Source organism: Dipodomys merriami, unplaced genomic scaffold (genome assembly GCF_024711535.1).
Source record: "Dipodomys merriami isolate MVZ:Mamm:240054 unplaced genomic scaffold, mDipMer1.0.p SCAF_6, whole genome shotgun sequence".
In the NCBI taxonomy this organism is placed as follows: domain Eukaryota; kingdom Metazoa; phylum Chordata; class Mammalia; order Rodentia; family Heteromyidae; genus Dipodomys; species Dipodomys merriami.
Genome location: NW_027206179.1, coordinates 51,166,131 through 51,193,969, shown reverse-complemented (window position 1 = coordinate 51,193,969; position 27,839 = coordinate 51,166,131). Strand labels below are relative to the sequence as shown.

Genomic DNA, 27,839 nt, shown 5'->3' with positions numbered 1-27,839 from the left:
AAAGATCGAAAAATTCTCACCCAAAGAATTATTATTTAACACAGGAAGTCATCATTTGGCATTAATCCTGTATGTTACTCATTGAGTAAATCCATTTTCACCTACTTCCAACCAACAAAAAAAGAAAACTTCAAAAAGGTGAAGAAAACTGATTACCTGATCCGTAAGCATATCAAGTTGTTTTGTTTTTTTTAAATGAATGCTTTTTGACAAGCTTATTCATAAAACACTCTGATAGAAAATTCCATTTGCCACTCGCAGTAGGAAAAGCAAGTTTTGAAAGGAAATCTTTTATTTCATGACTATCACCAAAATAAAAATTACAGGTAAAATAAGGATAAAACACTTCTCTGAAAGCAGCTTAGGACTTGTTATGGAAGTGTGCAATCCACTTTTTGCCCTTACTTGATTTGAAAAATTAATCCTGGTAATCCTTTTTGAAGTTCACTGTTTCTAGGATGGGTTATACAGAACAAAGACTGATCGCCCCAGGAGATTGGATTAAGTGCTGCCGTATTCTCTGGAGCCTCATTCTCCAATGGCCACTTTTTTTTTTCTTTTCCCCAGGCTATGGGAATTCGTTAATATCTAGAGAATAGCCTTAAATAAAACCATTGTCTCAACCAGCAGGTTTATGCAACCATCCTGAAATGTTTTAATTATTGTTTTCTTTTTCTTTTTAATTAAGAGACCAGAGGTCAAGCAAGCCAACAGAGTGCTGAGCATTGCTGTAGTAGAAATCAAAAGGAAACCCTAATGATTGGATTTGCTGTCTTCTCTTTTGTTTTTACAGAGCCGGAAGAGTGCGTTAATTGCACAGATGAATGCCGAGTGCTTGGTCATTCTGATAGGTGTTGGATGCCCCAGTTCCCTGCAGCCAATCAGGCTGAAAATGCAGATTACCGCACAAATCTCTTTGTACCCACAGTGGAAGCTAATGTTGAGACTGAGACTTACGAAACTGTGAATCCCACTGGGAAAAAGACTTTTTGTACATTTGGAAAAGACAAGCGAGAGCACACTATTCTCATTGCCAATGTCAAACCTTATTTAAAAGCCAAACGTGCCCTGAGCCCTCTCCTCCAGGAGGTCCCCTCCGCTTCCAGCAGTCCAACCAAGGCATGCATCGAGCCTTGCACCGCAACCAAAGGCTCCCTGGATGGTTGTGAAGCAAAACCCGGAGCCCTGGCCGAAGCAAGCAGTCAGTACTTGCCCAATGACAGTCAATACCTGTCCCCTAGTAAGCAACCGAGAGACCCTCCCTTCATGGCTTCCGACCAGATGGCAAGAGTCTTCGCAGATGTGCATTCCAGAACCAGCCGGGATTCTGGAGAGATGGGTCCTGTCCTGGAGCAACCTGATCACCCCAACAGGGATCTGGGCAGAGAGTCTGTGGATGCAGAGGAAGTTGTGAGAGAAATTGATAAGCTTTTGCAGGACTGCCGAGGGAATGACCCGGTCGCTGTGAGAAAATGAGGAAAGCAAGCAAGCAAGCATTGGCAATTTCTTGTCTCTTCTGTTGAGTTAAAAATAAATAAATAAATAACAGTGATCGCTCCTGGTGACAACCCCTTTTATAAGGGATGGACGAAGACCAATGCTGCTTCAGGCTTTTAGTGAACATCTGAGGTGCCCACAAGTATGTTCTTTTCACTGCTGTTTCTTTTTTCAGAAATAACAATGGTTTCATTTTGACAAAACTTATATTTAGGACAGAATGAATGATGTTTAATGAGGAAAGAAAAAGAGAGAGAAGAAAACGAAGAGAAAAGAAAGAGGAGGATGAGGAGACCTGTAAAACCTTTTGACAGTCTGTTAGGAAGGTTTGCACTGGTGTGAACTGAAGTATTTCTCATCACTCTAAGACTGTCCTCTGTGATTTATGCTGACATATCTGTTTACCTATTAATCCCATAAAAAACAAACAAACAAAAAACAGCAGGGTCATAATTTGTGATCTGTGATGGATTTCTAGCAACCATCACAGGCTTCTACTGAAAGTCCGAAAAAGACCTTGCAGTAGTCCAAGCTACACCAAACATTAATACATAGTTGTGGTAAACATTTCTGTATAAAGTTACCTGCCACACATATAAACACAAAGAGCATTCCGTATCATTAGTCAAAAACAAACAATACAAAAAAGCAAAAACAAAAACAAAAAAAACAAAAAAAAATTCCTTCCCTGGTCATTTGTAAGACACCTCATGTCGTATAAAGTTAAATGTAAAAAGAGATATAGTCCATTTTGTCCAGCACACATGTAGACTAATTCACTTCATTAAAAAGAAGAAAATTTAGGACAAGCTAAAATAAAATAAAGGAGAAAATTAAAAATGCCTAGTGAGCATTTTAGTGTCCAACAAAGATAAACCATGATAGGTTTGTTTTAAATTTGACTTAGAAAAACATCCTGAAAAAATGCTTAGCATTGAGTGGCAAATATTCAGAGAGAATCAACATGATGATTATGCTTTATTCATTTGTGGACACTAAAAGAGCTCAGGAAAGTGAAAATGTCTTAGACATACACAAATCATATGACCATTTAAATGTGCAAATGTAAGAAGATTCAATGTGTTTACATCAAATGACATATTTTTTATTGATTTATTGCAGATTCCGTGCATATGAGCCAAATTGTTGAGTGTATAAGAGCTATATTGTGTATTTTATTAAATTAATATATAGTTGTGTTGCAAAAATATTTGGGCTTATATTGTAAATGGCAAGTGTTGCCTCGGTAGCTGTCGAACTCTATGAGTTTTGTTTTTCCCTGCTTCCTTGTCCCCATGGAGTGTGGGAAGCAGTGCCTCAGAGCAAAGTCTCTCGTTTAATGTATAGTCTACCAAGTACTACAGTAAATAATCTGTTCAGAATGTGTTTGAGTGAGCTGATGGAGCTAACTGAAAGGTCAAAAAATTACATCTGTCAGTCATGTTTCTGTGCAAGTCCTTGTAGAAGCTTTTATTAAAGTCATGCTAAATCACAAGAATTACATTTGTACCAATACCTAAAACTTTATCATGTCATATTTGATAACATACAGTTTCTGCCTATGTAGATATCCTATCATTAGTTGGTTCTCAAAAGTATCTTCAGTGGTTCAGATGTGTGTCTCCATTCTATTTCAAAAAAAAAAAAAAAAAGAAAAAAAGAAAGAAAGAAAAACATGACAAATGCTTTAATGCATGTTTGGTACCAGCACTGGTTATTTGCAGTGTGTAGTGTATTTCAAGACATCTGGGTCTTAACAAAAATCTGTTTTCCATATTACAGTGTCCCTCCACTTCTTTTTATTGGTGTCCTGTAAGAACAATACACTTTTTCTTCCATTGTTTGGTTGTACTTTTTCTTATGACATTTACCAAGTTTCAAACGTACTTCCATTTGAGGCTAAGAAACCTTTAATTTCAGGAATTGGGGAAAATAAAGTCAAATTAACACTTTCAGAAGTTGTAGCAGATGGGAAAATGCCTTGATTGACATTTTCCTTCAGCATTTTTTTTTTTTTTTTGGCATATAACAGCTTCATGGCAAACAGTTTTGAGCCCATATCATAGAAAATGTGGTGCTGAGTTAAATAAAGGCTGTTTGTGCACTGGAGCAGAAAAAAAATGTCTTATTTGCAAACTGGTGGAGAATTCTGTGCCTTCTTTCCTGGCCATCAAGCCAGTGTAGAAACAGTATAAATTTCATAACGTCCTTATACTCAAAACAAAAGCAAAACCAAACATTGAATTAAATTAAGTTTTTATAATTTGAAACTCAAAAAGTTTTACTGAAAATATTTCCATCAAATGACATCAAGATTTTGGACTGTACCTCGTTTGCAAAATTGCTTTGGGGGGAAAGAGTGGATAACTCCTATCAGCCTTATTCTCTTGAGAACTGTGTTTGGTTCCTATTAACAGCCTTTCCAAAGCTCTACTCCTTGTTTTTATTAATCAATGTTTAAATTAGAAAAGAAGGGAACTTGTACATGTGAAAATTAATTGACTATATTTTGGACAATTTATATATCTGAAATTTGTTCTCTGTTACATGATGTTGTTGGCTTTTTTTTTTCAGTTTGCCAAGAGACTACAGGTTGCTTTAGATTGATAGTTGAAATATGATGGCAAATTGATTTCTATTTAGTTTTACCAAGTGTTGCCTCTCTCTTACTAGACACATAATCACTTAGTAAGATCTAAAGCAGGATATAAATGAAATCAATAGAGTATGGTTTATTTTTAAAACATGCTTAATACAAAGTAACCAGTTGTTTAATTTGTTATATGTGTCTGAAGACTTTGCAACACCAGAAGATTCTAATCAGTTGTGCCAATGTAGGAGGGACTTACCTTCAGGGTCTCTATCACCAGTGATTTCCTAGCATTAGCTGTTTAACACATTATCTGTACTTAGTAATGATTATTTATTTACAAGTTGGTGGTAATTCAGCAATTGGGACTCTAAGCTTTTGTAGTTGAGGGAATCATGCTTTCATTCATTCCCTGGCAACTATCTTTATCACAGACCTCTGGTGCTTGGCTTCCAAGAAAGCCTATGAGATGCCAAAATTCCACTTTTGGGGATCCTTTCCTCTAATGGGTGATGCATAATCATTGAGATCTGAAGAGGTTTCAGCATAATTTAGAATGCTTAAAAAAATTTCTAATGTACATTTTTCAAACACTAACCCTCAAGAAAATCCCAAATACTCAAAATGAAAAGTTTGGCACTAGTTTTTGTTTTTGTTTCTGTTTCACCCTCCCCCCTTAGGTCCTTGCATAACTGAAGTTAAGCACAGAAAATAAATTTGTTTATGAGCATCTTAGTAATAAGAAAATGAAAGTTCTAAAACTGTCTTACTGATGAACACAATTTTTTAAAACATCAATAATAAAATAATCTTTTAATGAGATATTACAGATGAATAAATTTTTTATCACTAAAATAGTAAGAATCAGTGTTAGTTATACTATACCAAAGTAAACATTAAAGAGACATATCATATGTAATTTCAAGGAATATTTTCATGTTGTTTCTAAACCTTACACACTTACCCTTACTACAGGCAACATTCAAAAAGTGACTCCCTAGTCTATAAATTAATTGAAACTCTAGTTGGGAAATTGACTTCCTCCCCTTTGCTCCCCCACCTTGCAAATTATCTGAGATCTTGTAAATCATGACTTCACTTTAAAGGATCTAGACCCTACTCAATTAAAAAAAATGGCACCATCAAAAAAAAGTCATCTAGGAATAATGCAGTATGTTTTATTAGAACCAGGTAAAAGCTGTTTGTTGTCTAATGGAATAGAAGTTGCTGAGGTCAACAAATACACTGAGGTCTGGCATAATATATGCCCACTCATTATTGTCTAATTACATTCTTTTGACAACAGACAGCACTTATCAGAACATTAATTCAAATGAGAATTTTGACCATCAAGATTTGTAGATTTGAAGCATAATTGAATGAGAATTGATTAAAGTCTGACTTCCCTGGTCCCAGTGTTTTACAGGTTAGCTATTCCCATTTACCAATGTCATTACTCCATAACGTTCTTAGTTCCACCAAGTGATTGGTGAACAAGAACAATAACAACAAAAGCAGCATACATTGTATGGATTTATCTCAACGCTCTTGTTTAATGGCTGTGTTTAATGTGACCTATCTGGAAAATGAGGACTCCGAATAAAAAGTTATTACTAATAGTGGTGTTGCCTTCCCTTGAGTTCATTAACATAGAATTTATGAATAGCACAACATATACCAGAAGAACAGTGGTCATAATTATGTTGGAAAAGCACATGAAGTATAACAACGCTTTTGTTTATTATTTGTTTGTCAATAAAGTGAAATTAAAATAACTTAATGAAATGTTATTAGTCACTCAACAGGAATGGGACAACAATTGTTTCAATATTTTTGATAAGTTGGTTAGTTAATAATTGATGTGGATGCATAGCCTAACAGACTTATTTATTTTTTATGTTCATTTTTGTATTTTTATAGTACTTAGGTTTGGATTCCCAGTCTTGCACTTGCTGGCCAATGCTCTACAATTTGAGGGAGCTCCTCTTATGCCTTTTTATATTTACAGATGTTGAAACAATAGTTTGGTACAACATATCAAAGGATTTGATTAAAAAACCCTACCGTCTCAAATGATCATGGAAAGCACATGTTTGTAAATCATATTTTAAAATGCTTGTTGATCCTATTATTTTTTAAAAGTAATTTCAAGTCAATTTATTATTATTTCTGTGTTTATGTGTTACTGAGGAATTGAACCCTGGGCCTCATGAATGCTAGGCAAGCACTCAGCAATTAAGCCACCTTCCCAGTCCCTATCATGTTTTTATTTTTTGTTTTGTATGGTGTGTGTGTGTGTGTGTGTGTGTGTGTGTGTGTGTGTGTGTGTGTGTGTGTGTGTGTGTGTGTGTGTGTGTGTGTGTGTGTGTGTGTGTGTGTGTGTGTGTGTCAGGGGGCTTGTATTCCGGGCCTGGGCACTATCCCTCAGTTCTTCAGCCCAAAGCAAGTGCTCGACAACTTGAGCCACAGCACCACTTCCAGTTTTCTGGTGGTTTATTGGAGATGAGAGTCTCATAGACTTTCCTGCCAGGGCTGGCTTTGAACCACAATCCTTAAATCTCAGCCTCTTGAGTAGCTAGGATTACAGGCATGAGCCTCCTGTGCCCAGCCTCTATACTGTAATTTTAATAGATAAATCTGTACCATTTCAACAAACATCTATGAATACCTACTGTGTGTTTGGCTTGGGTTAGTTTGCTCTAGGGGTAAATAATAAATATACAGTAGTGTGTGGTTACAATCAAGTGAAAAATGTTATACTATCCTTTACTCTTTATAAACAAGGTTTCATTGTTTGCATTTTTTCCTCAGTTAATACAGAATACATATTTCTGTTATTTCACTTCCAGGAAATGACATCTTCTAGATCTCAAATTAATCTGATGCTTTCATTTCATTTTTTACTAATATATATATGATATTATATATGATTTGTATAAAATGTAAAATATATATATTGTATGTTTTATATACTATATACCATATACTATATAGTGTATAAACTACTATATTATAGAATAGTAATATATATAGTAGGTATTACCATATTTTATTATATATTATATATGTTACATATTATATACTATATATGTATACACTATATGTAATATATGCTATGCATTATTTTATATAATATATAATGCACATTATATTACATATAATATATAAAATTAAAAATACTTACATTATATATATTATATATATGCAATAAGACTCTGTAAGACTTCTATAAGACTGTGTTGTCTTATTGGAAAGATTTAATGGCATAGCTAATAATTTATCTGTTTTTTTTGTTGTTGTTCATTTGCTGGACTTTTTGTTTATCTTGAGTATACACTCTGTGGATGTTAAAGAGAATTCTATGATATTGAGAAAGACAAAATCAGTTACATATTGTCCCAAAATACTTGCATGTACATGAACATCTAAATTGACCTTCTCTTATATTTGACACTATTATATAAGGAAAATGATTGCAGTAGTAAGAAAAGCATAAAACATATACTTATCATTCCACTCAGAGTACACAGACTGTTAATTTCTATCATCTGAATCAGATGATTAGGGATGAGTGAGTACATTTTCATTTGGATGATAAGTCCTACGTGATGAGAGACAATTAGGAAGAAATCTTGAATGTAATGTATGATGCAGTCCATATTAATATAATGTGCTGAAGTCTTAAAAATAGTGTAGTTTCAATGTCTATAACATTGAATCATTTGGTAATTAGTTATAAAATGTGAAGAAAATACTTAACAAAGCCCACTAAACTATCAATATGGCACACAGAAATAGAGTATCAGCTCTTCGATTACCTTTAAATTATTCATTATTATCTTTAAGAGATGGTAAATAAAATTGTGTATCACACAAGTTAACTTATCACTCATGAGTTCAAAATAGATAATCTATTTTTGTATTGCAAAATTAACTTGTGATTTTTAGATGACCAATTTCTCCTTTGTTCTGCCTACTTTTATAAACCCATTACATTATTTATGTCATTCTAGTTACATAAATTTTGATTATATCATATATAAAGCTCTATCTTTCTCACATTATATAACCATGACAATTTTTCCATTATATTTTTTAATGTTTTAAAAATACTCTAAGTTTTGAACTCCTTTTGTTCATTTTATAGAGACTGCTATTATATTTTATTTTTAAAATTTATGTTCAGGACAGTTTATGTGAAAAGTATAGTTTTGTTTTGTTTTTCCATAAGGGTTTATTTAAAGTGTTATTCATGTTATCATGTTTTGTTTTTCCATAAGGGTTTATTTAAAGTGTTACTCATGTTATCATGAATAATTATACAACCTAAATTGATACTGCTAAATTTTGTCTGTAGGGAACTTTCCAACTCACAAATCACTTTCACAAATGTAAAAGGCATGACAAGGATTAAACATTCCAATATTCAATAAGACAACTGGGTTTATTCAAGGCAAATAGCAAGGACACCTGACACCCAGACTTAAACTAAATACTGAATGTTGCTACATAGTGTAGATTTTCAGAATTCTGCCATCCTGCAATATTCGGTTTCCTTATCTAGCATCTTCCATTTGTCATCTGAAAACTATTTTTACATTTATGCAACTAAGATAATTTTTCAGGTTGACAGCCACATAGTATCTTCCCGATCATCCCTATGTTGATGACTCAGCATTTCATAGTAAATAATGAGAAAACGTGGAAGACAAAGCTTTTAGTCTCTGAGAAAATGAAAACACATAAGAGTTGTGTCTGTCTTAAGATTATCTGCATTCTCCATTGCCTCCTTTTAAAGTGTTTCATAAGTTTGTGTTATTTGTTACCACTAAAGAAATGTTATGGAAAATCAAGTTCATAAAGCCATAGTGATATAGCAAAAGCTGAATAACATATTTTTAAATTTCTGACTTTCCTCATCTACACACATCGAATAAGTCCTGTATTGGCTTCTTCAGTGATCAGATGAAAAGGAAAGATTACCGCTGCTATCAAAGTCATCTTCAGTGTTTAATCAAATATGAAGTTGCTCAGGTTCTGCAGCCTGAATTTCATTTACTGAAAGTTTATTTAGTATCTCTCCCACAAATGACAGAAACCCAACCTTATTCTCAATAAGAAGTTCAATAAAATCCATATCCCATCAATACTAATTATATTTATAAACCTAATTTAAAGTACATGAGATGTGATATTTATTCATTCATTCTATTGATTGGCTAAATTCCTCAATACCACATCTCTATGTCTTAAATTATGTTCTATTAATATTCTCCTTTGTACTGTAATTTAAAATCTGCTATAGATCTAGTCATTTCCCTTAAGATAACACCTTGGACTTTGGTATTTTAAAAATCTGATTTCTATCTTTAGTTATTTTCCTATATTAAAGTGAAACAAACATCCTATAATATTTATTTACTGTCTTTCCTATAATTTGGATGGTCCATTTCATACCTTTCAATATCAGCTAAGTATTGTGATACCTTTCTCTTGTTATAGATTATAGAGTTAGTGAGAACACATTATTATATTAAATAGAAAAATATTAATAATTTTAAACCTACATAAAAACTAATGACAAATTTTAGATATAACCTACATGGAGTGTTACAATTGACAAAATGTGTAAAAACTTGTAACAGGTGGTATATGAAATTAGATTAGATTAGGATGATAGATTTCAGAAGAAAAAACTAATATAGGAGTACTTAACTACTTTATTAAAAGATTGACTAAGTGATTACAAAAATGAGTCATCTTACTATATTATCACAAATTCCTATATATTAAATCCTTATTTTAAGATCTCATCATGCTAAGTGCTCAGCTTTGATTGAAGATAAGAAATGATCCTATAAGACTATTATGATTTCTCAACTTGTACTTCCTTAAACCTTGCCAACATTAAAATCATATGCACTTCATCATTTCTTTTACCACTACACATCTTCATAATACAGAGGAGAAAAGAAAATAAATGGATGGGTCAAATGTGCCTTTTATAATGCCTGAGACTATGGTATCCTAACTCATGGATCATGCATTGTATATTTTGATACACTGAAGAAGATAGATATTAACTAAATATAGCTGCTGCTGCTTATATATTATTTACAATACACTGGGAAATACAGCACATAGTCGGTACTGTTAGAGAAGTACAATTCATAGTAAATGTCAGAGAGAGGGAGAGAAAAAGAGGGAGAGAAAGAGAGAGAGCTTGTGTATGTGAGAGAGCTTTACACTAAGGAAATTAGAGGTGTTGGAGGGAATCAATAAAAGCCTCTTGAAGACAGCAGCATTCAAACTGAATGTTAAGGTAGGACAGGATTTTGGCAGCAGATCTGTACAGGAAATGTGTTCTGGAGAAGAGGAAGGCATTGTGTACAAAGACATTTTAAATAGAGGTGGGATATTTTCTGACTAAAAAGTTAGACAGGGTTGGAAAAGTGGGTTAAATCAAGTAGAGGCTGTTCCTAATGTGTAGTTTAGGAGATGCCATGCAGATGTCTGTCCTCAAAAAAGATGTAAGGATACCTGAATTAGCCTCACCAACTTGGAGAGCCCTACAGAAGGCTTGCCAGGCTGATGTGAACTCAGGAAAATAACACTAGGACAGCTTGCTATTGCCTCGTAATCCACTCTTTAGAAGATGTTGCCTAATAGCACCTTGTTCTTGGGTCAGGGCCAACTATCTACAGTCAATGCCAACATTGCTGAATCCTGAAATTCTCAGCTTCAAGCCATCCACAGACTATTCATGTGCATGTTTCCAACTTCTCAGAAACAATTTTTTTTATGAAATCTATAATCCTATTTGAAGCTTTGGGAGGAAAAGACAGAAGAGAGGGGTTAGAATTAAAGTTATTTTTTTTTAAAGCCACTAGGCTTTTCAATATTCCTGCATTTGTCCAAGCATCCCTTGGAATCTTGTGCATAAAGTCTGTTAGATAGGGAAAATTCTAGAATTTTTTTCTGTCCACTTCCTGCCTGCTCAGACGTTCCCAACTAAAGCTTCCATAATACTCTGCATAAGAATAATTGATTATTTAGACATTAATATAGGGGATGATTGTTTTAGATTAGCAGTCTACAAGACAGTTTTACTTTACTTTTACTTGGTGAGGCTGGGTTTCAAATTCAGAATGTTATACACTTGTTAGAAAGGCACTTTACCTCTTGAACCATGGCTCCAGATAGACAGATTTTAAGTTATGGTGGCATATTGATTTTTGTTATTGAGTGGCATATTGATTTTTGCTATTGACATCTAAATAGAAGCTAAAGGTATTACTCAACATACTTCAATACACAGGATACCAGTTCCTCCACTAAATAGAGAAGTACTAAATGTCCAGGTTGAAAAAACCTACGTTAAACAGAAAAGATGTAGTTAAGAAATTAGTGAACAAGGGTGCTATTTGATATTAAATATTAAATTGATTTATGTATTGTCTTCCAGAATTTATAAAAATGTACAAAGGAGTTTTCCCCCTGAATTCTTTGGTGTTAGGTACTTCTTTTCAATATGTGGGCATATTCTCTGGAGAGTGGCAGAGCCAGTGTCACCCTGCAGATAAGCATATTATTTGTGATTCAAATAGTCCAAACTGTCTAAATACCGGAAGATGCTGTGCAAATGAAAGGTAAAGTTGTTGCCTGGGCTGTTTCTCCCTCTGTTGCTGGGGTCTACAGTCTATATAATGAAGAAAGCAGGTAGAACATAATCCCTCAGCTAATCACAAAGAAATGGAAAAGAATCTCTTTCTGATCAATCTCAAACACTTAACTTTACAAGCTAATTGCTATCAGTACTCCTTCCCCAGCCATTTGGCCCAAACATGTATGTCAAATATGTCTCTACATGACAAGGAGAATTTTCCCAGCACCATTTAACTGGCTTACGACTGTATTCTTATCTATTCAGGAGGCTAAGATCTGACAGTTGAGGTTTCCAGCCAGTCTGGCAGAAAAGTTAAACAGCCCCAACCTGGAAGTAGAGTTGTGGCTCAAGTGTTAGAACCTTATTATTGAGTGAAAAAGCTAAGGGACAATATCCAGGCTCAACATTTAAGACCCAGTACTTGCACAGGCACACGCACACACACACACACACACACACACACACACACACACACACACACACACACACACACATACACACACAGAAGGACTTTAAGGAATGTGTGCTTTTACTAGGGAGTTGATGTGATGATATGGGAGAGGGGAGTGGTAGATCAAGGAATGGCAATGTTCAAGTAAGTAGATAACTATATAATCCTAGATATCATGTTCTTATTGTTTTTTTTAGGCATCGTTCTCACATAAATACTGTTCTTAATTCTTCCAAAGTAATACATGAAACGCCAAAAAATGTCAGACTGACTTTCTAAATGAGGTGAGGGGAAGGTGAGTGCAAACAGTTTCTTAAAAGTTTTATTTCTCTTGACACATATTCTGTTTTACCCATCTGTAATGCAGGGTAGGCGGTTCCAATGCACATTTTATGAATTTGAACTTGAAATGACTCTAGTTTTAAAATAATAATGGTAATGTGTTAAAAGGGTGACAAGAACTCCGGTGGCAAAGTTGAAAGTCTGTGCATTGACAGGACAATTAATATAAACAATAATTACCATAACCAATCCACAGTTAAGATTGGATTTTATTTGGCTAAATATGCACCAAAGGCATTAACAGATAAAAGTTATTACACGTTGTAGCTATTCCAATGTTACTTATTTAAAAAGCAGAAGCTGTCTCAGAGAGCCAGAAGAGAAACCATAGCTTCAGCCTTGAAGGTGATCTTCACAGTGGACATTCTGCTCCCTCACGCTCACATGCTTGAGTGGACTTTCTCCCTGAATTGTCCCATGCTGAAAAGCAATGCAATTGTGACACACTACTACTGCTACTACCACTACTACTACTACTACTACTGTTCAAGCCAATTTACTTCCTAATGGGCTATTTGCATAGTAGAATTTGCCTTTTATTTCACATCAAATGTTATGATGCCACCTGCCCCATATTAGACAGAACACCAAAACCAAGGAAGAAAATAGAAAGTTGGAAAAGAGAATGCAATATTTGCATTTTCATTTGGCAATGCTGACTTCAACAGCCAGGACAGAGTATAATAAACCTTAATGTTGTCTGTCTGCATGTACAAGTACACAGGCTATTTTAAGTTTCTCTCTTTCTCTGTTTCTGTTTGTTGTTCTCTGTCTCTGTCCCCTCTCTTTCTCTCTCTGTCTCTCTTGCTTTGTATCTGCCTCTTTCTTATCTTTATTGTTACAGTTCAACAGATGTAAATTCCACAGATGATATTAGGTGATGCTAAGTTCATTGTAAGGGTGTATTACTTTGTGAAATATTAAAGACAAGTGAGAAGTTACATGCAGACATAGAGTGATATCACTCCTCCTACCTGACTTCTATTGCTCTGAGTCATGGAGGTCAAAACCTGAGGATCACAGCCTAATATTACAAAGCATTGCTTTCTGACATCCTCCATCATCAAGAGAAGGGACTGTGGGGATACATATTCCCCTTTTATGGGAATGTATGCATATATATACATATATACATATACGTATATATATATATATATATATATATATATATATATATATATATATATAGTTTCTTCAAGGTTCAAATCCTTTGGTGAGAGCTGCCATTTTAAAGGTGACTCATTACAGTCATTTACAGAATCCTGAAAGAGATGGATAGGACTTGTGTCCCAGGGAACAATGACAGGTTAAAAATTTCAAACATACACACATCTGTCAACTACTCTATTTAAAAAAGCTAATAATACAGCTATCTGAGAGTGACAACATAAGAAACTGAAAAAAATATACTCCTTAAAATTTTCTTACAGAGAAAGGAAACTATAAGTCAAAGAATATTTTTAAATGTATCTGTTTTTCTCAATTTATGGGTAAAAATCCTTTCTGTATCAAAAACAAATTTCAAATTCAAGTTATCTTTGAAAAGAATTCCTAAGTATTATGTAAATAAAATATTTAGGCACAAACTAAAGAAATATAAATAATTAAAAAGAAAATTTTAAATCACATAATTAAGTAAATTCACTTTTTCTTTGAAAATGTACACTTGTACAATGTAGATATCCAAATGAATAATAGAATTGGAAGTGTTTCCAGCTACAGAGTAGCAGAGAGAAGTAGAGGCTGGTGGTTAATGCCATGAGCACTCCAGCTGGACTCCACCTGGAATCTTCACTATTGCTCCAAGTCTCTGGGCATTTGACCTTCCATCAAGAGTGGGGAAAATATAGCCATTGGCAAAATCCTGGCCCCAGACTCTGATGATTTATTGGAAGTTTGCCTTGTCTCTTTTATTTACATATTGGTTTTGGCTGTTTTCCATCTACAGAGTTGAGGAGAAAAGTTTATCTTCCACAAAGCTGAATGTACTATTTGACATTTTGCAGATGAAATTTACATGTGCTACCCAATGTAGCTATTGTATACATCCATTTCTACTAAGAGCAATTCCCATAGTAATTGTAAGGAGTAAATAAGATAGTATCTGAAAAGTCAACATCCATTTAGAGACATAGTAAGCTGTTAATGAATGTGAACAGCTATCATTGGAAAAGGACTATTGACAATAACATAAATCTATCCAAACAGGGCATGGATTTATAATATCAAAATACTGTTGAAGATCTTTTCGGACAAATTATTCTAAAACTAACTCAGCCAATAAGAAGAAGAAGAAATAGCTCAAGGATTTACTCTGTTGCTGTTTCCCAGTCGTTATGAACAATTGTTTTCCTTGCACCAGAATAGTCAACAAGTTACCAAAGCATTTCATTACTATTAGTTCACCAGAACCCTCAAGGCCTTTACCTTGTTTGCCACTAGCTTGTAGAAGGATACAGTCCATGGTCAGATGCTTCTCAGTAAAGTTAAACAAGTGGCAGCTGGCACCATACAGCTCTGCTATAATGAAAACATGAGGTGGCTGCCATTACACAGTCCTGCACTAATGAGAACAGTAGGAGTCTAGCATTACAATGGTCTAATGAAAACAGGAAATGGCTGGCATTAAATTGGTATCATAAAAACAGGAGGTGGCTAGCATTATACTGGTAGAATAAATAAATTAGGAGATGTCAGGCATTTCCAATCTCATATCTATTACCCATGACCACCACAGTACTCACAATTGAAATGATCAGATCCACTTCACCAACCTATCCTTGGATGATAAAATGAGTTTTTTAAACTATGCCTCAAAAGTTCTGATTTATTTGTTTCTTATGGGATGATCCAGCACATCACACACACACATATAAAACACATCTATGTATATAAAACATGCAACACATATACACACTCATATATAGAGATTTACAGTAAATTATCTGTTTTCCCTTAATTACAAAAAGATAATAATCAACATTATTTTTACTCATAAAATTGGCTTGGAAGGAAAAAGCCAACATGTCAAAAGCAGTTTTTAATTTTGTTCTTGCCTTTTACTCCTTTTTTACTTTGAATTATCCAATGGGGGCTAAATACTTAGAGTTGCATAGAACACTAAAAAAGGAGCAGAGAAAAGAAAAAAATAGTGTTATAGCATGAGAAAAATTCCTGTATAAAATTAATCATTTAACTAATGGATTTATTTTTTTCTGTGAACAAAAGGTCAAGCCTTCTCTCTCTCTCTTTCTCTCTTTCTCTCTCTCTCTCATATATGACTTATTAAAAACTACTATTGTTAGAGAGAAGATGCTAATGTACAGCTCTCAAATAATAAGATTTACAAGAATCTTATGCTTTATTGTAACTGGAGGCAGAAGAATCAGATTCATTCTGTACTTTAAAAAAATAATCTGGGCTGGAAGTCTGGCACCTTGGCATGCTTCAGAGGAAGTACATAAACAAGCATATGTATTGTCTATCATTTGTTCTGGCTTTTTTTCTAAAGTTGCACACTAGTTATTTAATTTTTCTTTAATATAAAATTATACATATCTTTATTTGTCTATTTTAAACAAATAGCTTCCAAATAAGACCAATGTCCAAAAGGAAAGAGTAAGGTCCTGTACATTTTGATGCTACTGAAAGGTTGCTTAGCCTCACAAATCTGAAAAAAAAAAGTGACATTCTATTTAAGGTACATAGGTCAGAAAGCAGAGATAAAAGTAAATAGGATAAAACTACAAATAATTGAATGCAGCTTTGGAAAACAGTTTTATATACTAACATTTGATTTTCTTTCTTCCATTATTATTAGACTTCTCTAAAATTTCTGATTTTGCTTACTGAATAAATTCAGTTTCACAAATAACACTTCTAGCTAATATATACTAAGCATGCTAGTTAAGTAGAGAAAAAACAATCTTTACATGTTCTTCACACTTTATTTCTATATTTAGGTAAGGCTACTTCAGTTTTTAAATGTTCCTTTGATAAGAAGTTACCAAATTGATATGAAAATTAACTGAAATTTATGAATTATAGAAAATCAAACACATTTGGAATAATTAGGGATAACAAAAAGTCAATTAATATTCTTTGTTCACTCCCTTTTAAAGAGGTAGAAGTTATAATCTAAAAGAGGTAATTTCTGTCACACATTTAAATCCAGAATTAAATCAGTGATGCCCTGAACGTTAATACATGCATTGCATAAAATCTGTTGCTGGGCTTGTGTGAGACTCACAGACATGGCTTAATCGAGACACAAAGTGATGCGTGCCATGCATTCAAAATTACCTCTGGCCTAAGGCCACTAAATTTGGCAACCAAACACTGATTCTATCCTCTGCCAAGTTTCTGCAGGGACTAGACTCACTGAATTCTGAATCACAGCTTCTAATTTCCCCTGCAACAGAATCCCTTTGAATTGTGGAACCAGAGAAACTTGCAAGTGAACATAAAAATTGAATGTGAAAGACAGGAATCTTCAAGGAGGAAGATTTTAGGTAAGATACTTACAAAACACAAAATACTTCCAATTTATCAGTTGTAATATGAACTGCTAAGTAATCAGCTCATCCCTTTCACCCTGTTTATTATATACACAAACAAAATACACTTTAAGTTCTCTATGCTGCCAAACTCTAAAGAAATATTCAGGAGCTTATACATTTTGCATACTACAAATTTACTTGACAGGTCTCATCATACTGTAAGCAACATTTTTTTATTAGCCAACTTTGTTGAAGAAATGGCACTTGGCCCTATTTCCAAACTAACCAAATCTGTCATTGTTGGCATGTTTATTACATAATTAAATATATCAGTCAATACCACCTGGTATAATTGAGTCTTGTTATGTAATGCAGTTGTTGAAACAAGATTTTTTTGAAAGTCAAATCATCAGTAAGAAAAGAACATCATTTTAAATAAAATGTAAGACAAATATGTGTCGCAACTGAAAATATTTCTGATTTAGAGTAGTGAATTGACCTTTTCGTCAGTTTATGTTCAAAATCATTCATAATTTTGTTCCAGTGAAAGTATTGAATTAAGCATTTGATTATACATGATTTCAACTTTGTGTAGAATACACAATCCATGAAACTAGGCACCTGGAAATTACAAAGAGACAATGAAATGAATGAGGTGACAAAATGTAAGAATGACTTGAAAGGATTTGCTTAGAATTGAACAGGAAAGAGCAAGAAAAGGCTAGGGAAGAGACCAGATGATAACTGAAATGGAAGTAGTTACTTATTTTGAATACTTAAAAAAATAATTAGAAAGAAAGCTTAGTATGTGTTCTCAAAGTCAATAAAACTACTTAACTATAAGTGGAAAGGATGCTAAGGGAAGGAAAATTCAAGGGAATATATTGCAAGGGTTCAGTTTTCTTCACTCCCAAACTTACTTAAACAACTTTAAAGGCTCATATAAAATAATCACATAGGATTATGTTAAATGTCTATAGGCAAAGTCAGAAAAAAAGTAGAAAATATCACTATCTAATCTGGGAACAAACGCTTAATTTTCTATTTTCCTCCAAATCAAGAAATATAGCAACCACTTAGCTTTTATTTAAGAAAAAAAACTCTAATTTTATTCAGAAATATTAAAATTCCCAAGAGTAGCTTACTGTTTTGTTTTTTTGTTTGTTTGTTTTTTTAGCACACCTGAGGTTCTAGAATCCCATTTTAGAAAAGTTGATAGTAGTTCACATTGGAGTAATTTATGTCTAACTAACAAAATAAATATGAAGAGTTAAATGAAAAGCTAGTTAACCTAAGTAGAGAATAAACTAAATACTTGCTCAATTATTTTAATAACAACATAAAATTATATATACATATACGTATATATACATACACATATGTATGTATGGTATACAAAGACCAAACTATGCTTAAAAATGTTTCAATACACATATTTCGGGGATGACAGTATCAGATTTGATATTTTTTAAGGAACACTGAAATAAAACCAGTTATCCCCTGACTATTCTCTTTCAATTCTTACATGTTCTCACCTCAATGAGTTCAAAATTTCTATTAATGACTTACTGAGTACTGATGAAAATACACTATACCTGCTGAAAACATTCATAATATTGAATATTTATATATCCACTAACAGAATCTATTAAGGTATGTACTCATCACTGCAAAGCCCACATGTTTTCTCACTAACAGGTTCTTCAAACAATATTGTAAAGGTGATGTACAGAGGGGTTCCAGCTACATAATTAATGTCATGAGTACATTTCTTTTGGCAGAATGTTACCCCTACCGTATTTTCTCCTGCTTTCCCTTTCCCCACGTCCACCCCACATTGTAAAGTTCATTTGCAACATAGAATCTAGTAACTATCACTGTTGGACAGGTTCACCTTTGTCCTATGGAAATGTGCTTCATCTTCCCCTCCCTAAATCAGATAAACATATATAAGACAAAAGGTACCAAAATAAAAAAGAGTGACCATATTGAATAAACCAGATTGGGGGGGAAATGAAAGAAAAAAAGAAATAACAGTACACTAAAAAAAGGAAAAATATCTCTTGTTTCCATATCTCAAAGTTCCTTTCAAATAGCAACATTTATATGGTCCTATGTACATAAATTGGGCTGTTGTGAGCCTCTGCTAGACAAATACTAATTATTATAGATGAGGGAAACCATGGAGCCTATGTTGAGTCTGGCTTACTTTACTTACTATGATTTTTTTCCCCAAGTCTTTCCATTTCCTTATGAATGGGACAATGAACAGATTCCTTTGTTGTAATTCTTTATGTCATTTCAGTTTCTTAACTAGCTCTTTCAGGAATCTAAGGTTATTCAGTACTAACTTTCCATTTTGTTCAGAAAACTCAAGAGGTGAAGAGCTAATTTTTTTTTCTTGGTCAGTTGTGGGGCTTGAACTCTGGGCTTGGGCGCTGTCCCTCAGCTCTTCAACTCAAAGCAAATTCTCTACTGCTTGAGCCACAGCGCCACTTCCGGTTTTCTAGTGGTTTATTAGAGATAAGAGTCTCTTGGACTTTCCTGCCCAGGTTGGCTTTGAACTGTGATTCTCAGATCTCTCTCAGCCTCCTGAGTAACTAGGATTACAGGGTGAACCACCTGCACCCAGCGAAGAGCTAAGTTTGACTTGAAGTTGACAATGCAGTATTTAGTAATTGAGAACCTAATGGATCCTCAGAAAGAGGTCAACTGTGGAATAGACAGTATATGCAATGATGAATCTCCCAGTGAGTAGATTATGGCCCTATTAGGGATAAAAGGAACACATAGGGAGAAAAACAAGCAAATGATTTTTGTATTAGGTAGTTCCCTCTGTGTTCTGTTTTTCTGAAAAAAACTCTAGTATACATGATCACAAAGCAAGTTCAGTGCTTACAGCTAATTTGTTTAGTGGTAGTTCTGGTTTAAAAATGCTGGAAGATGTGATGAAAAAAGTAATCTCAATATGTTCAATGCACTTATAAGATGCTTCTTCCAAACACCTTCAAAAGAGGAAGTAGCTGCCTAACCACTGTGAAGGATGAATAACAAGCTGTATGGTGAAAGGAAGGAGAATGAGATTGCAGGAAATGGGAACAATGCATGTAAATCCTGGATGTCAACAAAACTGTGACTTGTTTAGAAAAATATGTTAAAGTGAAGCAGTGTAATTGAACAACTCACTGATGTCAAACGTCATCCTATTAAACAATTTCTTGGCAAATACATTATAGAATATGATTTCTCAATACTGATGGAAATTCTCATTCCTTAAAGGGAAAAAAAGTAAGAATTGTTATTAAATTATTTTTGTATCATATTAATTTCATAAAAAAGAATGACTACAGTACTAATGTAACTTCCATATATTGACTAAAAAAATAATTTCAGGCATTGTATACAAACAGGGATACAATGTAATAGTGCTCAAATTAAGTGTAATTAATTGAAGATGATGAATGATTGTGTGTTGCTATAAACTCAGCTGCCACTGGAAATGTGGGCAGGAATGACTGTGGTATGATTCTCTGCTTTGGGACTGATTGCAGGTATTTTCAAGTTTGGGATTACTACATTATTGTGTATCTTGCAATGATACTTCCCATGATCTCTTTCTGACCAATTTTAAAACATTCATTAGTACACATATTCTAGTGTCTTTTGATTGAAAACATCATCTACATATTAATTTTCTCTATCTTTTTTAGCTAATTACAGTACAGTGTCACTTAGGTTTGAACTTAATCACTAAACTTTTTCATTATTTTAAATGACAATCTTACACTTAAAAAATTCTCCTAGTAGCCAGGCATCCATGGGTTCATGTCCGTAAATCTTAGCTGTTACTTACTCCAGAAGCTGAGATCTAAGGATCATGGTTCAAAGCCATCTTAGATGGGAGAGTCCAGGAGACTCTTACCTCCAATTAACTACCAGAATATTGAAGGTGGCACCATGGCTCAAAATGGTACAGAGTTAGCCTTGAGAGAAAAAGCTCAAGGACACTGCCTAGGCCCTGGGTTCAAGTTTTATGACTGATAAATTAAATACGTAAATACATAAATAAAAATTCTTGTAGAAATATTCCAATACTTAAAAGACAATGCTGTATTGGGGCTTTTAATTGAAAGAAACTCTAGTAGAAGGATTTAATTATGGTCATATTATTCTAAAATTTCGGGACCAAATTATTTTTGTTTTATCATCCCACACACACATATGCATTTTTACACAACTTAGAAATTAATTTAGGTCCACCAGAATGCACCATAAACAAAACAAAACAAAACAACCAGGTCCAAGTGGCTCACGCCTGTAATCCTAGCTATTCAGGAGGCTGAGATCTGAGGATCGAGGTTCAAAGCCAGCCAGGGCAGGAAAGTCTGTGAGACTATTATCTCCAATAAACCACTAGGAAACTGGAAGTGGTGCTATGGCTCAAGTGGTAGAGTGCTCTCCTTGGCTGAAGAGTTCAGGGACAGTGCCCAAACCCAGAGTTCAAACCCCATGACTGACCAAAAACAAACAAACAAATAAAAAGAAACCATTATGAAATGAAGGATACACTTTTGTATTTACCTTGATTGTATACATTCCATTTGATTAAACAAATATTAGTATGATGTACATTCTTATTCACAATTCCATTGATGAAAGCAAATCAGTGCTATTTTGAAGACATGACATGAGTTAAATGATCATCTTGAAAATGAAGGAAGGCCCATGAGATAAAGCACTCCTTGATAAAATGTGACATTGTTCCAGCTTCACAAAGCTCTCTGCAAGATGACAAGAAGAGTAAGTGAAATGTATGATTCTCACCTTGATGAGTGCTCTAGATGGTTTTAGTGATTTCTGTTTTGGTTTTGGTTTTTGGGGTTTTTTTGGCATGCAATTACTGTATATTCCACAAGTTTTGAATATATAGGCTTAAAAAAGCCTCATAGTCAAATGATGATGAATGACTTAAATAATCCATTCGATTTTAACAGAAACCTAGTGTTAAAATAAGATAGACCCATCTGTATGACTACCACTTGAAGTTTTAATAAACTGCCAAAACAATGTGCTAAAACTAGATCGAAAGAGTTATTTCCAGAAAGACAGACTTTCTAAGGAAATAAATGATTTTCTTCAAAAGGAAGTGACAATTTGGCTTCTTTTCCAAATGTGTTATTTGTATTAATTATCTAGATCCTGGAAGGTCCTACTTCACATTAACAAGTAACTACCAATGGATTCAAATGTGTTTAAATATAGCAAGTAACTCCCAATTACACATTAGCTGAAAGTACTTATTTTCTGAAATTTGTTTGCTGCTGTATATATCTTGTGATATATGTGTGTTTGTGAATATATATTGGCTGATTAAGGTCTATATGTTAGCCAAAAGCAAAATAACAAAATAAAGGGAGAGAGAGAAAAAAAAAACTAACTAGAAAACATTGGCAGGAAAGATGATGCATATGGATGTGGGTGGCAGTGTTTGAACAACAGATCTGGTAGTCCCTAAGGGAACATTTCTTTGGGGGAAAAATATTTATACCAAATTAGGGCATTGTGTTATATCATGGCTTGTACCATATATTTGTATGCTATCGAAAATGTGACCCTTGCCTAAGTTGGATGAAAGCCTTTAGACCTTACTTTGATTTCACTTTGCTCTTACATACTTTGAATTTCATTGCTCTTACATACAAGTAATTTGCAAATGTTGAGCTAGCATCATTTATGTATACTGTTCACATGAGTAACTATATGCACCAATTTCACTAGGCTTAGCATATGGATAAAGGCAAAAGAACAGAATTAATGAATCTAAGATTTATTATGCAACAATTCCTAAAATACTCACTTTTTTCTTTTAATACTTAAATTTTTCCCAAATCCAAACATAAGAGATATGGATAAGAATTACTTATTGCTGGACACCAGTGGCTCATGCCTGTAATCCTAGCTACTCAGGAGGCTGAGATCTGAGGATCAGAGTTCAAAACTAGCCCGTGCAGGAAACTGCATGAGATTCTTACCTCCAATAAACCACTAGAAAACAGGAAGTGGTGCTGTGGCTCAAGCAGTAGAGCCCTCGCCTTGAGCTGAAGAGTGCAGGAAAAGCGCCCAGGCCCAGAGTTCCAGACCAATGACTGATAAAAGAAAAGAATAAAAAAGAATCACTTATTAAGAACACCATTTTTGAAGTCAGGGGTATGTATATTCAAGCCTATGTCAAACTCCAGCAAATGGGGTAAAGTTAGGCAATTCAATTCTTGAAATAATCTGTATTTTGTTTTTTCATCTATATGAAAAGCCTACTTCAAGGAGTTATTATAAAGATAAAAGTGATAATGTTTACATAAAATGTACATAAAAGTATGAATAATATTAATTCATCTTTAGTGGTAATGCAGATAACTAAGAAATGAATTTACTTTTTAAGTTACCTTAAAATGTCACTTTTTTATTTTACATACATATGGAAGAATATGTGTTAATACAAGGTTGTTAATTTTTATTTGTAAGTGAATATGAAATTACTAAGGAAGGTGACAAGAGATGCATATTTTACTAATTACACTAACATTTTAATCCATTAAAAATTTAACATAAATACTTCAAGCTATATGCTATTAACACTGTTATTAGCATCAACTATACATGGACATTTCATTTTTGACAAGTCCATATTTACATAGAATATATCTTAGTCACATCTCTCCATAATCATTCCCTGGTTTATTTTTTTATCTCTCTAAACCAATCTCAACAAGCTATATTATTCCATTTTCCTACATTGACAGAAGATTATTTGATCATAATCACAATCTTGTTTTTATGTTTTATTGATGTAAAGAGGTTATAGTTATGTAACTCAAGCATTGAGTATATTTCCGTTTTTTCTTTTTTCTTTTTTCTTTTTTTCAGTTGTGGGGCTTGAACACTGGGCTTGGGATCCTGAGCTCTTCAGCTTGAGGCTAGTGCTCTACCACTTGAGCCACAGCACCATTTCTGGTTTTCTGGTGGTTTATTGAAGATAAATTGCTCAGATTTAACTGCCTGGGATGGCTCTGAATTGTGATCCTCAGATCTCAACCTTCTGAGTAGCTTGGTGTGAGCCTCTGGCACCCAGCTTGAGTATATTTCTTTTTGAACAGTGTCACCTCTTCCTTCCTTTTCTCCAGTTTTTTCCATCCCAACCTCTCTGCACCACAAGTTGTATAGTACTTTTTAAACCGTGTCTAGTGAGTTTCACTGCTGAAATTGTTCACCCTTTGTCCACCATTTCTCTTCTCCTTCTTATCCTCAATAAAACAGATAAACTTACATATGAGACAAAAAGTACAGAAATCAAAAACAGTGACAAAGGACAAAACAAGTAAACAAAAGCAAAATAACAAAAAAAAACTCTTCCATTTCTTGCAGTTCATTTCAATAAACATCATTTTATGTGATCATATGCACATTGCTATTGAACCTTTGTGATCCTCTCCTGAGATTATCTTCCTTTGGTCTCACTGTATGAATGTTTAGAGTCCTGGATGGAGAAAATGTGATAGATATACACAAAATAATTCTTTGCTTCCATCAGAAAGAATGATATTGTACCATTTGTAAGGAATGGAAAGATTTGGAAAAAAATTATTCTAAGAGAGATAAGCCACACCCAAAGAAACAAAGGATGCATAGTTCCCCTCATTTGTTGTAACTATAAAGTGTACATAAATCTACAAGTAAACACAATGAATGGTAAAAGACAAAAAAATTACACTTGAACATGATAAATTATACATAATCACACTTTCACATTCTCCATTCACCCTCATACTTCTCTCTAGTAACCACATCCCAGATAGGACAAGTTTCACCTTCCTAATATACATATTTTTTTCAGTACATGTTAATTATCCATAGGAAATTTATCCTTTTCTTTATCCTTTTGTGATTTTGTAAAAATTTTTATGATATCTGTTTGTGATGAGAATGCCCTATCAAAGGGAAAACTCACCAGGTGGAGATTTTAATAATCAATCAGGTAGCATGACTTTTGGTATGAAGTCAAGTCAACCTCTTTCTTGTTCACTCCTTGTCATTGTTCAATATGGTCATAGTGGCTGATATATTTAGAGGTTATTCATGAAAATAAGAGATCTGAACTCTCATCCATTAAGTCTGGCTTGTCTGTGATCACTCGCATTTTCCCTACCATGCAGCAGCAGAGACCAATATAAAAATCCTTCAAATGGATGTTCTACCAGCTACCTGGTGGCAGGTTGTTATATTGTATGGCTTTCTGTCATGGAAATGGCAATGTCTTGTCCACATTGACATAGGCACTTATTCTGAATATGTTCCTTCTCTGTACACAATTACATTATCAATAGGACCATCTACAGGCTTACAAAACTCCATATTCTCCATGGTTATGCTTCAGATGGAATTTTTGCTGATCAAGTAATATATTTCAACAACAAAAGGTGTTTGTGGTAACCTACACTAGGGAAACTCACTGTTCCCAGCATGCTCTCCTCCAGACGGCAGAGTTTGGCTAGATAGAATGGCCCAATGGATCAGTGACATCTTACTTATACCTCCAGCAAGGGATCAATATTGTACAAAGTGAGATCAGGTTCTTTAAAATTATGCATATAATTTGAGGAAATATCCTGTGTGTGATTTTGTTTCCCATAATAATCAGGATCCATAGGCTAAAGAATGAAAATGGGTGAAAACAGGAGAGGCACTGCTCATTAGTACCTCTAATGATCCATATGCAAATTTTTCCCCATTCCCATAACTTTATGTTCTGTTGGCTTAGCAGTCTAAAGTCCAAAAGGAGGATTGTTTCCACCAGGACAAACAACAATGATTCTATTCAAGTGGAATTGAAGACAGCCATCTGGATACTTTGGATTCAATGTGCCTAAAGCAACAGGCAAAGAAGAAGTTACAATATTAACTAGTTGATTGATCTGGACTAAATACCAAGATGAAGCCGACCAGAGTTCCACAATGGAGGTAAGTACAATAAAGAAGATCCTTTAAGGGGTCTCTTAATACGACTGTGTTGGTAGAAATCAATGTAAATCTATAACAATCTATTCCTAAAAAGACTGTAAATATGCCAGATAATCAGGAATGAACACTTTAGCAGAGAGAAAGAGTTCACTCTTCCAGGGGAGGAGGGGAAAGGGAGAATGAAAGAAAGACAGACAGTGAGAGAGAGAGAGAGAGAGAGAGAGAGAGAGAGAGAGAGAGAGAGAGAGAGAGAGAGAGAGAGAGGATTCAGATGAGGTAATTGATAATACCAAATCCAAGGAACGTATCAGTAATGGTACCTCATGCCTAAAATCAAACCTACTTGAGAGGTAAAGGATCATGGTTGGAGGCCAGTTTGAGCAAAAGGTGGGGAGGATGGTATAACAGATTAAAAATTATTGATGTGGTGTTATATTTTGTGATCCTACATTTTGTGGAAGGCATAGGTAGAAGAATCTCAGTTTCAGGGCAACACAGGCCAATGCAAAGTTGGTTCAATATACAGAAATCAATTAATATAATTCATCACATCAATAACACCAAGGATAAGAACCACATGGCTATCTCAATAGATGCAGAAAAAGCATTTGACAAGATCCAACACCTTTATGACAAAGGCTCTGGAAAAATTAGTAATCCATGGAACATTCCTCAATATAATAAAGACTGTATATGATAAACCTACAGCCAGCATTATACTAAAAGTGAAAAACTAAAGCTATTTCCTCTAAACTCAGGAAGGAGACAAGGATGTCCACTCTCTCACTTCTCTTCAATTTACTATTAGAATGCCTAGCTACAGAAATAAGACAAGATAAAAACATAAAGGGGATCCAAATAAGGAAAGAAAAACTCTCCCTCTTTGCACATGACATGAGGTTGTATTTAAAGAATCCCATGGACTCCACTCCCAAATTACTCAAGCTGATTAAAAACTTTGGCAAATTATCAGGGTATAAAATTAACCCTAAAAATCAACGGCTTTCCTGTATGCCAACAATAAGGAAGGTGGGGCCGAAATCAGGAAAGCAACTCTTTTTGTAATAGTTCCACACACACACAAAATACCTTGAAGTTAACTTACCTAAAGAAGTGAAGGACCTCTATGATGAAAATTTTAAAAACCTGAAAAAGGAAATCAAACAGAATTTAGGAAGTGGAAAAACCTCCCATGCTCCTGGATTGGAAGGATCAACATCATGAAAATGGTAATACTTCCCAAGCCTATCTACAAATTCAATATGATACCTATCAATATTCCAAACTCATTCTTCAAGGAAATAGAAGAGGCAATCCAAAAATTCTTACGGAACAATAAAATACCCTGAATAGCAAAAACGATCCTTAACAGAAAGAACAGTGCTGGAGGAATATCACCACCAAATTTCAAACTGTACTACAACTCCATAGTAATCAAAACAGCTTGGTATTGGCACAAGAACAGACCTCAGGACCAATAGAATTGAACTGAAAACCCAGAAATGAACCCAAAGTCCTATAGCCACCTAATCTTTGATAAGGGAGCTAAAAAAACAGAATTGAAGAAAGACAGCCTCTTCAGTAAATGGTGCTGGCAAAATTGGTTAATCACCTGTAGAAAACTAAAAATAGCCCTTATGTATCACCCTGCACCAGAATCAACTCCAAATGGATCAAAGACCTTGGAATCAAAACAGACACCCTGAAAACATTACAGGAAGAAACAGTAGAAAACATATGTCTCTTTGGCACAGGCAGAAATTTTCTTTTTTTTTTTTT

The 27,839-nt window shown here is 34.2% G+C and overlaps 1 protein-coding gene across 3 annotated transcripts in view; it reads left to right on the top strand.

Annotated features, from left to right (window-relative positions):
* Pcdh17 (protocadherin 17) overlaps nucleotides 1–5,704 on the top strand; it is a 97,935-nt gene extending 92,231 nt beyond the window's left edge. For all 3 annotated transcript variants that reach the window (XM_070002887.1, XM_070002885.1, XM_070002886.1), the window contains one exon: nucleotides 794–5,704. In XM_070002887.1, coding sequence (XP_069858988.1) covers nucleotides 794–1,476 — 683 coding nt within the window. In that variant the 3' untranslated portion in view covers nucleotides 1,477–5,704. The remainder of the gene's footprint in view (nucleotides 1–793) is intronic.
* Nucleotides 5,705–27,839: the final 22,135 nt, after the last annotated feature.